At 35.5% G+C, this 14,310-nt stretch overlaps 1 protein-coding gene across 1 annotated transcript; it reads right to left on the bottom strand.

Annotated features, from left to right (window-relative positions):
* Positions 1-5,045: 5,045 nt before the first annotated feature.
* On the bottom strand, positions 5,046-12,024 carry LOC140164364 (uncharacterized). The gene is made up of 5 exons (XM_072187641.1): positions 11,867-12,024; positions 10,111-10,359; positions 8,314-8,544; positions 7,860-7,983; positions 5,046-7,327 (listed from the first exon to the last, which is right to left on the bottom strand). The coding sequence occupies exons 1-5, from the start codon at positions 11,925-11,927 to the stop codon at positions 7,063-7,065; spliced, it is 930 nt and encodes a 309-aa protein (XP_072043742.1). The 5' UTR covers positions 11,928-12,024; the 3' UTR covers positions 5,046-7,062.
* Between the last annotated feature and the right edge of the window lie 2,286 nt (positions 12,025-14,310).

The following is a 14,310-nucleotide window of genomic DNA, read 5'->3' as shown; positions in this document are numbered from 1 at the left end:
GCTGGTTTCTAATCATGCTTTGATTTATTGTTCGTAAGAGAAGAGTACAAGGAACCATAAAATACGGTGTACCAAAAGTGCCGAAGTCCCAGAAAGCTGCCTGGTCCACTTTCAACATGTTCAAGCTGCTATGAAAAATAGCTAAAATAAATAAATAAATAAATAAATAAAAATAACAAAAATATAATTATATATAAAAAATAGAAGATGAAATTGGAATGTCATAACCAAACGCAAAATTAAATAATCACCCCGCCCCTATAACCATGCACACTGTGTCCAGGATGGGGGCGACTCCGGTGGGGGGGCTCAGGGCTATCAGATTTATGCGGGAGACTTATAATGGTTAAGCCTAAAATCACCCAAAACTGACTGATTTTACATGACTTTCAACATTCATGGGGCGCCTTTTAAATAAAACGCTATAAAACGGCTTATTCTTTATAGGAAAACAGTACGGAAACGCTTTTATGCAAATTTACACATCAGAATGTATTGTAGGGGTCTAAGTTCTATTCAGTGATCCCAGCACAAGTATTAAAAAAATTCAAATTGTTTATAAATTGCTTAAAAGGATAAGTCATTCAAATTGTCATTTGGTACTAATAAAATGAAAAATTTGGCAAAAAACAACAACAAAAAACAGCAAAAACCAAAACAAAACGAAAAACACTTAAAACAGCAGTATTGACAAAGTTGAAGTTGAAGCCCCATTCAAATAAATTAATTTATATAGGCCTACTGTCAATGAATAAATTACAGATTCGTGTAGATTGCATTATTTTGTCTTAAATCCTTTTAAATACACGGCTTTCAGCTGAACCATCTAGCAGGCTATGTTAGCACGTCTATGACAATGACAAAGGTACCAAAATCTGAATTTTTATGATTTTTACGATCGTCCGGATGAGCAAATCACTGAAAAGTAACCAAAAAAAAAATCGATTTTCATTGTATAAATCAATATAGGCCTATTATTGAAAACGACACTTTGATGTTTTGCAAATGTTCATTCTACAAATCATATACTTTGAAAAAACTTGCTTGATTTATTGTGTTAATGAGTTATGTACGTTTTACAAAAGTATTGTTGTTTCAGTCCTATAAAAGATAACTCAAGAACCATAATGACCATAGGACCTACACAATTATCTGTGATATTTGAATTCTTAGCAATGAGATGAATCACTCGCACTTGTAAGATTAGTATCTTTGAAAAGACCCGGTATTGTATGAATCTATGATTGCAGACATACACAGGTGATGAGTGCAGCCTACTTGTAGTGAAGGGCGATATAGTAAAAATTGTATTTATCTATTGCTATGGTAGTTAATCCGATTATGACCTCACTTTGACAACGAATTAAAACAAGATTGGAATGGACTATTCAAGTTGAAATCCATACACCCCTTATATGGGAGACACGACCTTATATCGGGGGGGGGGCATATATTGATATACGTCATGTGCCCATGAAAAGACCCCGTTTTTTTACGGTTATTTTTGGCAAATCTTACACCCAATGACCCCGTTTTTTCAGCAGCCTACACTGCACTGAATGACCCCCTTTTTTGAACAATTAGTCCTCAAGAAAAAAATTGAGATTTCAACGCGCTACGAGTGCATTTTCAGCAAAATGCGCGAGTTTTGTCTATTTTGTACTGTAAAATTGGGTAAAAAGCTATTTTTGATTGAATGATTGTCAATGATGTGAAATTTTGGGCGCTCACATACAAAATCACCCCATTTTGACTTTGCCAACACTAAATGATCCCTTTTTTCAGAAACTTTCTACACCGATAGACCCCTATAGTTTATACGATGGTGGGCACAGGTACGGTACGTCACTTTCATATTCGAGTGCCCCCGGGCTTATATCCCGCTCAGGGAGGTGTAGATTTCAAAATGGAGTAACCCTTCATTTGAAATTTAAGGGTCTTTAAAGGATGACTCCGGCAATCACAACATTATGCCTTATATGTTAGAAAACTAATTATCAAACACGAACCACATTTTAAACAAACCCATCATTGATCATAAAAAAACGAATTAAAACAGCTGTCTTTCAACACGCGATATTCAAAATTCCCGGGCGCCGAGATTGTCGAGTGCAATGACGTTCCAGTAATACAATGAAGGCTGACAACAATTGAGCACAAATAGCCACGACGTCATTGCACTGGACAATTTCGGCGCGGGAATTTTGAATATCGCGTGTTGAGAGCCGGCTGTTTTTTATTCATTTTTATGGTCAATATGAGTTTGTTTTAAATAAAACCGTGTGATTTGTGCTTGATAATTATTTTTCTAACATATAGGCCTAAGGCATAATGTTGTGATTGCCGGGGTCATCCTTTAAGGGATGTGAAGAGAGCGAACCGTGGTTAATTTAACTTTAATTAGAGAAAACGAAATTATGATGTCTTTTCATTTATAAAATCGCACATTTATCAATGAAAGTCTGTTTCCTTTTTGCTCTTTAGGCTACATATTCAATGAACGCATAAAAAATTTAGACCGTTTCATCTAAATTTATTTTTGAAAAAGTCGTCTTGTATAATTTTATGTAATGTTAAATGTTATTCATATTATACAATAAGTCTCTTCATATCATTTCTTAGAGGTTTTTCATATTTCATCAACATGAGAATAAAAAACATACTGCAGTTACTGTCCGTTTTCCTATACACAATACACAGTGCTCTCACCATTGACGCGTTAATGATGTATGTTGGAAGAATGGGCACTTGACTAGTTAACATCACTGTGTGAAAAATAACCAGCCAATATTTAAAGCATTCTCCAAACTTCTAGCAAATATATTTCTCTAACATGACCTAAAATTACAGCTAGGTTAGATGTTCAGAAGGGGTCGCACTTTCGTAGAATATGAGTGAGGGCAAAGCATAGCTAGCTCATAGCTAGCCAACTCCCCGTGTTAATTGAATGGAGATTTGACCGAAAATATTGAGCTATATTGGTAACGGACCGCTCCGTTCTGAAGGATGCCACAAAAAAAACGGTACAAGCTACATTTAAAGTATTCTATGAAATTCTAGAAAATATAGTTTTGTAACATGTCCTAAATTTTTAGCTAATTTAGGTGTTTGGAGAGGTCGCACTTTTGTGTTTTAGGAAGGATATGTAAACGACAAATAACACCAAAAATATGAAGAAATTATTTCCAAACCGTGTTAAGTCAACAATCATTATGTTGCTCATTTTCAAGAATGCTGGTTAACAAAAAGCAGGCCATTGTCTCATTTCGTGAACAAAGGTCCACATACCATTGTTTCCTTCCGTTTCCTTTATAATCGGTTACCCAACTGAAGCTATAATACCAGCTTTATTGCGATATCGCACATGTAAAACAGACACATGTGCACAACCAGAGAAGATCCGATTTAATCAGTTGAGCTGTTTCAATGAGTGTTATCTTGGTTTAATAGCTTTTAATGGGGTTTAAGTCCTGCAAAGGTCGAGATGAATTCTACTGTAGACATGACTGCATCATGACAGGAAAAATCTTGGAAAATTAGCAAAAATGCCCCAAAATGGCCATTTAAACAACTAAGGTTAAACAACCCAGATGTTTAAAAACTGTTGTTTAAAAAATTGTTTAAAATTTTAAACAATTGGATGTTTAAAGTTTAAACAACCCAAGGTTGTTTAAACTTTGAACAGAAGTTGTTAGAGTGACCGGCGTAAACAGTGTTGTTTAAAAAATTTAAACAGTTGTTCAAAATTTTTTTACTGTGTATCCCAGGCAAAAACTAAGTCATGCCCATGAACATGCCAAGATCTTGCAATGAACATGCCAAAAACATGGCTTGCCCTCTTTTCGCTAGCAACGGGCATGGATTTTTGTGAATTTGGGAATTTTTGATGGGTTGTTCATGCTCACACGTACACATGAATATTCATGCCCTTGCATGCTTTTTATTTGTCATTCGTTAAGCACCACACAGGTGTTGTGAGTGCCCAATTGGGTGGATTAAAGCCGCTTAAAATTCGATGTTAGATTATTTTGTGTTGTAAACTGTCATCATTCTTTTGTGTACGTGTAACACGGGCAATAGAATGCAGTTTAAAATACCCTCCAAGGCCGCATCATTTCACATTTTAGGTGAGATAGAGCCGACGGGGACCCATCTAATGGCTGCCATTGAGGTGTAGGAAATGCGTGAAATTGGATTTTCAGCTAAACAATTTACGAACATGAGATTTTCACCGGATTATCTACTAAAAATGAAAGGAACTGACAATTTCAACCTAACTATCAAGTAAAAAGTTATCCATTTGACTACTTTAACAAGATAAATATGAAAATCGTGGATTCACTGTAGAAACCTATGGTGAGCCTCTCCAACCCCCACTAAGGCCGTTTTTGATGCTCGACCGTTCCCGGGTAAGGTGCTGGGGGTACAAATGTTAACGCTTAAAGGAACACAATTTAAAGAATGGATCTATACGACTAGCTCAAGTCGTTTGGGCGTAAATGACGCGTTTTTATGCCGATGAAAAACCTTTAAGGGGGTTGGTGCAACCCCCTTATTCGTAGCACGATTTTGACGAGTCCGTCACAATTTAATTCTTTGGAAATAAATATTAAGCAATCAATATATATAATAGCAATCAAATACAGCACAATCCCAGATAACATATACTTATTGGGCCAATATTGGCAAAAAGTTGCATTGGCATTACATCAGTATATAATATTGGGCCAATATTGGCTCACCATTCATTGGCAGCTGATCTCGGCCAATTATAAACCAATCATTGGTTTAATGTTGGCTTTTATATATCGTTTGATTGGCATTACATCAGTATATAATATTGGGCCAATCTTGGCTTTCAATTGGCAATTTTACATTGGCATCATGTTGGCAGCCAATATAGGTTATCACACCAATTTCGGTAACAAATTGGGTAACAATATGGTAACAAATAATTATTGTGATGAGTACTAGTGTTTGGAAGACCTTATTTAAATCCTAAATATTATACTAAGTTGAAATAATAGGAAACAAAACAACGGATGATAAAACGCAGGGCAAACGCTATTTAACACCACGGATTATTTATTTTAAAGAAAATACACAAGAATTTTCGGCAATTTCAATTGTAAGACCATACTTTTAAAGGTAATTTCTAAAGTACGTGTCACCATGCTATCAAATACTCTTGATGGCTATTCAACACCACGTAATGAGCCGTAGTGTTCCTCTCTTACCGCGAAGCGGGCAAGAGATGATACATATCGTCTTTTCCCGAGCCAATAATGTCCAATAATTAAAGTAATCCATTGCATCAATATTGGCCCAATACTAAAATTACATATGGTTAAAACATTGGCAGCCAATTGTTTGCCAATGAGAAATAGGTACAGACCCAATGTTGGTTCAATAACTGTGACAAGGTTTGGGCCAAGCTGGGGCCAACATTGGCCCAAACCCAATATTGAGCCAACCTTGGGCCCATGAGCAAAACATGATTGGCCCAATACTGTCAGCCAATGTTGGGCCAATTGAACTCAAACATTGGCCCTTCATTGGGGCACCATTGCCATGCTATAGTTAATTTCAAACTATGAAACTTATGTTAACCCTAACAAGACCGAGTACTACAAAACACTACAAACAACTTCACGGCGCTTGCGTGCATCCCACAGGATGTGATGACGCAATCTCCCTAACGGTGATATATGCCCGCGAATTTGCTGGCCTGGCCACCGTAAGACCCGTAGCTAGCTAAGTGTCGGCGGCCTATTGCTTGGCATGCGAAGGGTCTCGGGTTTGATCCCACCCAGAGCCAACAACTTCTTAGTTCGTTTTCTCTCTTTGTTTCTCCGCTTTCTTTCCCTTCCAGTCGCCAAAAAGCCCTTCGGGCGTTATGGTTAAAGCCAATAATGTACGATCTTATAATATGATATTGGTTAATTTTTTTTCAAACCTGATTTTTTTGCATATTTGTAATGTTTACACATGTCCCAACTTGCACATAAATGGAACCAGCCAAATTTGTTGTCTTTGTAGGTCAACAGAGCAAAGTTCGACATATTATCATAATTTAAAAATTATGATAATATGTTTTAAATTATGATAATATGTCCTCCCATAGAACCGCGTGTTAAATGGCCAAAATTACCAGTGGGGTTTCTTTCACTTTACCTTGTTATTTCGACCTAAAATGGACATGAACCCTTACCGTCAGTTATTACTAATATTATTTCAACATTTTGAATAAAGAATAACAAAATCAAAATTTGACTGAAATCGTACATTAAGGTAAACTATTTTAAACTGTTGTGATTTGGTAGTTCACATCATCTCACGAATGGTAGTGAGCTTTGGCAAAAACTGCATTGCTCAATTCATAGCGAGCGTGTAGAAGAATTAAAATATCACAGATAATTATACTTTTATAGGTGCTGCGGTTCTTGAGTTACGTTGTAACTTAGGCTGAAACAACAACACTTTTGTAAAACGTACATAACTTATTAAAAACAATATATTAAGCAAGTTTGCAAAGTATACGATTTGTAGAATGAACTTTTGCAAAACATCAAGGTGTTATTTTTCAATAATATATTGATCTAGATAATGGAAATCGATTTTTAGGTTGCTTCGACCAACAATACTTCGTCTACCCTTAAGGCTTATGTCTCAAATGATATCTCTCAATAACATGTATGTCTCTTCTCACGTTTGTTTTGTGGTGCACATTAATAATACTCTCGGAGAAATTGATTAAATGAATTTTCTTTCCTCCATTTTTTTTATTCCTTTTTCTTTTACAAAAATACCCGCAAAGTATCGGGCCCGGCATTCATTGATAGAATTGTATGCTTAAGACTGCAAGTTAGTGAAAATATTTCATTATGTGTATAAGACTGTAAGTTTTGAAAGTTCTAAGTATTTCAAACTTTTCTTATAATAATATGCATCAACTGTATACTGTGCCACTGATGTTATTTGTAACGGTTATAGCAGAGACTCGCAGATTGAACCCTGAGGAACCCAGCACACTATTTCACACAAAAATAGAATATTGATTGATCAAGTTTCAGAAAAGTCCACCACATATGTTCCTGTCTCACGGATCCTTGGAAGAGTAGCTGTACTTTTAACTGAAGGTATTCTTATTAGTGCACTTATGAATTGTGGCTGCGATGTGTCCTCCTCATCTGTATCCATTGTAGAAGATCTGTTTCTCTCTTCATGTTCCTTCACTTGATACAGAGCTAGCTCCCGCCAGTTTTCGTTTTCGTTTTCGTAGGGATTTCTGGTAACACGTTCCTGTCCATTATTATTGTTCCTTTCTCTGATGAGATAAAAATGTATAATGAGTAGAAATGAAATTGGGTTTTTTTCTAACATTGTTTTTATTTTACTTTTTCATTGTTTAATCTTTCTTTCTTTCTTTCTTTCTTTCTTTCTTTCTTTCTTTCTTTCTTTCTTTCTTTCTTTCTTTCTTTCTTTCTTTCTTTCTATCTTTCCTTCTTTCTTTCTTTCTTTCTTGTTTTCGTTCTTTCTTTCTTTCATTCATTCTTTCTTTCATTCTTTCTTTATTTATTTATTTCATTTTTCTTTCTTTCTTTCTTTCTTTCTTTCTTTCTTTCTTTCTTTCTTTCTTTCTTTCTTTCTTTCTTTCTTTCTGTCTTTCTTTCTTTCTGTCTTTCTGTCTTTCTTTCTTAATTTCTTTTTATATCTTTCTTAATTTCTTCCTTCCTTCCGTCCTTCTTTCTTTCTAACACACACACAAACAAACAAACAAACAAACAAACAAACAAACAAACAAACAAACAAACAAACAAAACAAAACAACCAACATAAAGCACCCTAATAAAACTCACCTTTTTTGGTACTTGTAAATCAAACAACAACTTAATGTCAAAAAAATGCAGAGAACAACAACCACCCCACTCAAAAGGATTGATATTAGTAAATATGGTGAAGCAGTTCCAATGTCATCTGATGCTGCATAATAATAATAATAATAATAATAATAATAATAATAATAATAATAATAATAATAATAATAATAATAATAATAATAATAATAATAATAATAATAATGATGATAATAATAATTTTCTAACTTTTTCAAAAATTTCAGTCAACATTAATCTACTTCGGCCAAACAACTGCTGATTTTAACTTCATACACCTAAAAGAGAACCCTCGGACACAAAATCTGGGTTAGTCGGGCCCGTAAAACTGTTTTTTTTTTTTTTTTTTTTTTGGTGTTAATGTACATTCTAGTAATTTTTTGGTTGATTCTCTTCTGGAAACAGGTTTTGAGCTTACTGGATGTTGTTAATGAGGATGAAATGTCAGGAGAAGATGTTAACTCCACAGTGTCCAAAGATGTAGAGCTTCTTATTGCAGCTTCTTTTGATATAGAAGTTGGCCGGTTTGTTGATGTCGTTGGCACATTTGTCATTGTAAAAGTAGTTACAAGGGAGCGTGAAGTGTATGAAGCTGTTGTAGAAGAGGAAGAAGTTGTTGCCAGAATTGAAGCCGATTCTGTTGTGCGTGCTGTAAATGGAAGCGAAAAGCTCTTAGTTGGTGTTAGGAAAAAAAAAAAAAAAAAAGGCGGTCAATATTTCTAACTACATGTCCCGGAAACAATAGGACCTGTATAATTAGACCAGTATTGTCAAGTTTACGGTTTCAGAGACAGTTGCAGTTGGAAATATTAACCGTCTATGCAAAAATGTCTACTTATATCTTTCTTCTTTTACTGTAAATGAGACTCACGCACTCAGAAGGTACCATAATATGAATCATTGAGGACACGGAGACTGAAACACACAGACTGAAACACTCAAATTGGGATAACGAAAAAGTATTTAGAATCACTCATCTGACGTGCATAATCGATCAGAAAATTTAGAAAATCTCATAGGAAAATTACCGAAAAATGGCCTGTTCCCCAAATCAGACCCTGTGCGCCCCACCCCAATCATGCCCCCCTCCCCCATGATGATCCACGCTACCCCACTGCAGGAACCTACATGTTGATATTTTTTCATTTAGGTATATCATAGATAGGATAAAAGTAAAATTGAGACCAAATTGACTTTGTATACTACACAGTAAAAAATATTTTAAACAACTGTTTAAAATTTTTAAACAACACTGTTTACGTCGATCACTCTAACAACTTCTGTTCAAAGTTTAAACAACCTTGGGTTGTTTAAACTTTAAACATCCAATTGTTTAAAATTTTAAACAATTTTTTAAACAACAGTTTTAAACATCTGGGTTGTTTAACTTTAGTTGTTTAAAGTATTTTAAACAACAAATGTTTAAAACAAACAGTTGTTTAAAGCTGTTTATGGCTGTTGTTTAAAACAATTGTTTAAAACATACATAGTTGTTTAAACTTGTTGTTTAAATGTTTTAAACATTTTTGTTTGTTGAAATCAATTTACTTGGGAGAATGGGCAAGAAGAATTAACTGTAAAACATGCACATCAGCCCCATGCATCTGTGCATGAGCAGTGTGAATGTGATACATTCAGAGGTAAGTGTTTGGTTTAAATATTGTTTGATGTGGTTAAGCTTACACTAGCTTACACTCACTCTGTACTTGTCACAGCTGCATATTACTGCACAGCTTGCATCATTTAGCATGTACAACTACACAACTGTGTAATATAATACTCTATCACATCAAACAATATTTAAACCAAACACTTACCTCTGAATGTATCAATTAGGTCTGGCATTTCCCACTTTTGGAGCCTCAGTCAATCACATATAGTCATCCGCCATGATGATGAATCTGACCCTGATTTCAAGGAAGGAAACCCCTCTTTTGCTAAATTCGATCTTTTTAAACAACGTTGTTTAAAAGTTCCTTTTTGGTATTATTCATGAATTAAACACACACTGTTTAACATTCAAGGACTGTCTTTTAAACAATGTTGTTCAAAGTTTGAACAACATCGTTTTAAACAGCGACATTTTAAACAGTGTTTTTGCTGTGTATAGCTATACTCACTATAGGAACATATGAGAGAACCATAACAAATGGATTACCGCTCGATGTTCTCTTCTCCCCGTTTTTCTACCAGTAAACAGAACCAGTATTCTTACCAGTAACAGTAACATGAAAGCTGCATATCTCCTCCTGACCACTGGAATCAGATGCTGTGAACGTCAGATTCGTCTGACCTATTGGAAAATATGTCAAATCCGGGTGTCGGGTAAATGTTACATTTGTTCCTGAGAGGACAACAGGGTCAGGAAACGTCAACATACGAAAGCCACCGCCAGGGTCTGCTTCTGTTGTAAGGTGAGAAGGACATCTGATGGATAGAACTTCTCCGGATTGACCACAACCATCTAAAATTTGAGAAAGTGGAAATGATATTCTTCAGAACCAAATGAGACCTGCTAACCTAGACAATTAAGTCCCCATTTATCTCCATAAATTAAAGAGATATAATGGCGACACATTTACAAATATAGGTGTGCATAACCCCGGGTGATGAGTAGTACCATATTCATCATGTTTATAGGGCTGTGCAATAATTATTGGTCATTAAACCTAACGAAAGTCGTGCCAAAATTGCTTACCACCCCACCCCTTCGGACTGCCCAATTGCTTACACCCCTCCCTCTTGGCGTGCTAAATATTCTCAGCACTCTCTATTTACAAGAACCAAAATGTTTGAACATCAAAAAAAAATTCAAAATGGTCTAGATAATGCATGGTCTATTATAGCACTGTAAAATGTGAGCGTAATATAGGTTATCCATGCTCTATAAGCTGCATATCCTATCAGCGACTGCTATACCTTGTTTAGGACTTTCAAAAGAAGTACCCGCATGTGCAACCATGACTGCTTCAAAATAACCCGCCAAAGTCATAAAGGTAACTCCGAGGTCGTGCATTGAATTGGTTTGAATGAGGAATACTACGGGTATCAGCGCCTTTTGTTAGAAGTCACGCATGAATAAAGTGGATAACCTCTATTGTTATATACAGACATTTAGTATATAGAAACTTGACTAGAAATGTCAAACCATACATCCAATGAAACAAAAGTGCAATAAAGATATACACAAAATCCAAACAGTTTTTTTAAACATTTTGACTGGTTTGGCATGTTTCAATTATATCATGACAATTTTTGAAATAAATTCTTTTGATTTTGAACTGTCTTTCTGATTTTGGTTGTTGTTTCAAAATTTCATATTTTTGTCTATAATATGTGACCGTACACCACGAATGTGCCATAAATAACCTAAATTGTATTCTGAGTTACAGTGTAAAATGTGCATGAAGGTCGATTTCATAGGTACCTCAAGTTACATGTATCTCATTTTAACAGCTTTTAAACTAATCAATAACTTCTACCTATGCCTATAGAATTCTTAAATATCTCTAGTCTTTGTTTGCTTTGGCTAAATCCTGTTCAAGTGGTGGGTTACAAAGCATTGTATTTTGTCAAGGTATGTATAACCAGCAATTAAAAATGAGAGGACATTCCTGAGCCTCGTTGACTTGGGGATGATTTGAAATGACCGCCAATTATGACTGTTTGGTATTTATTACCAGCAATGTGGAAAAAGAGACACATTGTCATGTTGAACCGAAAAAGGTATACCATTTTGTTGAAGGAGCAAAGTTCAACAAACCATAACTCCGCTTCTGGATATCGTTTGAAGTCAAATGCTATACTATTTTAAAGCTTATGATATATATTTTCTAAACACGAAATGAAACAAAATTGGTAATTGGTTATAACATATAATACATAATAACAAAATAATATATACATAACAACAGAAAAGCAACATGAATGTATCAGATTTAGATTATACAAAGTTTCCATACTGTTCTTACCAAATATTCCAAAGTCGCAGAAAATAATCCAACATAGCATCAAACTTAGTTGTTCTGACATCCTTGCATATCACAATGTGTCAAAGTATGATATTAAAACGTACTTCTATCATAAATCTTCATATCCCAGATATATTACTGCGTAGCAGGAAACACTAGAAAATCTTATTTTACCAAAACACCGTCCAATATCATTATTACGGTATTAAAAACTGGGTTTATACTCAATCGCTGAGCGATTGTGAATTAGTATGCCCAATAAGGTAACGCGCTTTTTGTCTTTTTAGTACATTGATTGGTCCAAAAATGTGTCGCTCGTCTCGCAGCTATTTTGAGAACAAATTCAGCATAACATAGAATTACTCATGCAGATCTAAGGGAAAATACAGAGTAGGACTTCTGACTTCATTTCTATCGTCGGCATTTTTCGTAGCTATTAACCTCACATAATTTGATTAGTGACAGGGAGCACAAAGGATATCTGTCGGCTTTACTTTACGTATACGATCGTCGAATAATATAAATAATAACACACCGAAAGTATGTATACATGTATATGTTCTTCCTGGTGTCATTGTTTTGTTATTTTTGTTAACTATCCTGAATAATTTTTATTGTGAAATTTTACAAAATATCGGCGAAAACAATCATTGATCTGAAACTATAGTGCCGAAATTGGATAAAAAACTATATTAGAATTAGGGTTTTATTAAGGTTGTAATTAGGGCAATAGTATAAAATGTAGGATTTAGAGATGTTATGTTAGGATTTGAGAAACGACCGTAAACAGAATATATTTATTTATTTATTTATTTATTTATTTATAATAGTGTTAATAATATGGAGTGTCCCTCACATGGTTCAATGCGGGGGTCAATAAACAGTGCCCCTTTGTTCAACCTTGCCATGCAACGTCATATGACAAGCGACTCGAACGAATGGAGGTGAAACCACACACACTGTTTTTTTTTTAACTATTCAATCAATACAATTCCAAATGAAAATATACCACAAGGGATGGTTCTTGGACCATAGATGTTCCTCTCATTTATCGATCTATTGGCCAATCTACAAGTTTGAACAATGACAAGTTGAGGCTTGTGTTTCAATCCGGCCAAGTGCTCCATCATGACGGTCACTCAAGAGCGAACCCCGGACATTAACGGCTCTTTTCAGAGCCACCAAATCTTTAAAATTAGCAGATAAGCGAGGTCTGCTTGTTTTCTGTTGACAAGGGTCAGTCTTCAGTGAACGGCTCTTTTTAGAGCCATCAGTAGGCAAGGGCGGCCTACATGTCTCATTCTTAGGTACTTTGTCCTGAAGAAGTTAGAGCTACTCCTGACGAAAGCTTGCCAGTTCTAAACTTGTCCGACGACGAACCCGCTAAAAACCCACTAATTGCTATGAATTCCCGTCGTAAAAGCCTATCCCACAACCCGTACATAATATACGATATGGGATGTCCTTTAAAAGGCACATGTGTAAATCTCGTACACTGAATAGGGCCAGAGTGTTTTTGAATATTTTCTGAAATAAAAACAAAAGGCGCAGTATAGATCGGGGATTTCTAAAGAGTAATATTTGGTTATTACCTCATTTGCTTTAGCACTTTTACAGTATTTTCACCCGTGCGTTATGGCAATATGGGTTTTATACGGGTAGATAGTCCGAAGGGTCATTAGTCCCACAACCCAATAACTTATTTATAAACCACAACCCTTACCCTAACCCTAAACTCTAACGTATAGCCTAAGTAACCCTAATCCTAGCATTATTCCAAACCCTAATTCTACGATAAAATGCCATAACTTCAACCCTTTTCTTAATGACCGAAAAAGTCATATGGGCAAGAATATTCAAATCATAAATGACACCACACACACCGACATCGCCTGGCTAATATTACTTGGTACAGCAGAGATACTAAAATAAGTACACGGGATCGATACACGTGAATGTGCTATGCACGATGTTGATTTTCAGACCAAAATCTTTGGATACCGGGGTAGAAAATGATGAATATCTCCCGTAAATGATTTCTTATAAAGAAGCCAGATGTGGTTCCTTGCACTTGAATATACATGTTGAACAGATATGATCGTCGTTAGCTAGCGTCTTGAGAAAGAAGCTTGCGTCTTGAACTCAAAAACTGACAATAATTCTGATTTTATATGTGCAGAATTATATAGCGCAGTGTATAGGTCAATCGTGGAGGTAGTCTAAAAGCAGTGACCTATGGCGTACCATGCTAACTCACACCATATATTTTTGATAATCTATGCTCGAGGTCAGTCACCGGGCTATGGTCAGTAGCCTTAGTCAGATGTCCTTCGGCCCATTATGCGTCAAAACTATTAAACAGGTCGGAACAAAATGGCCATGCGTGGCGGTGGATTCAACCTACCATGGCGATTTCTGCCATGAAGATATCGGTGCTGGGGAGT

Source organism: Amphiura filiformis, chromosome 11 (genome assembly GCF_039555335.1).
Source record: "Amphiura filiformis chromosome 11, Afil_fr2py, whole genome shotgun sequence".
Taxonomy (NCBI): domain Eukaryota; kingdom Metazoa; phylum Echinodermata; class Ophiuroidea; order Amphilepidida; family Amphiuridae; genus Amphiura; species Amphiura filiformis.
The sequence above is the reverse complement of the archived record's forward strand: the minus strand, read 5'-3'. Positions and strand labels throughout refer to the sequence as shown.

Bases quoted from the DNA above. Each gene is read 5' to 3' on its own strand.
- LOC140164364 (XM_072187641.1), bottom strand. From the start codon at position 11,927: ATGTCAGAACAACTAAGTTTGATGCTATGTTGGATTATTTTCTGCGAC. The intron at 8,545-10,110 runs GTAAGAATACTG...TTCCATTTACAG, and splicing joins CTTTCATGTTACTGTTACTG to CACGCACAACAGAATCGGCT. The intron at 7,984-8,313 runs GTAAGCTCAAAA...ATTATTATGCAG, and splicing joins ATCCTCATTAACAACATCCA to CATCAGATGACATTGGAACT.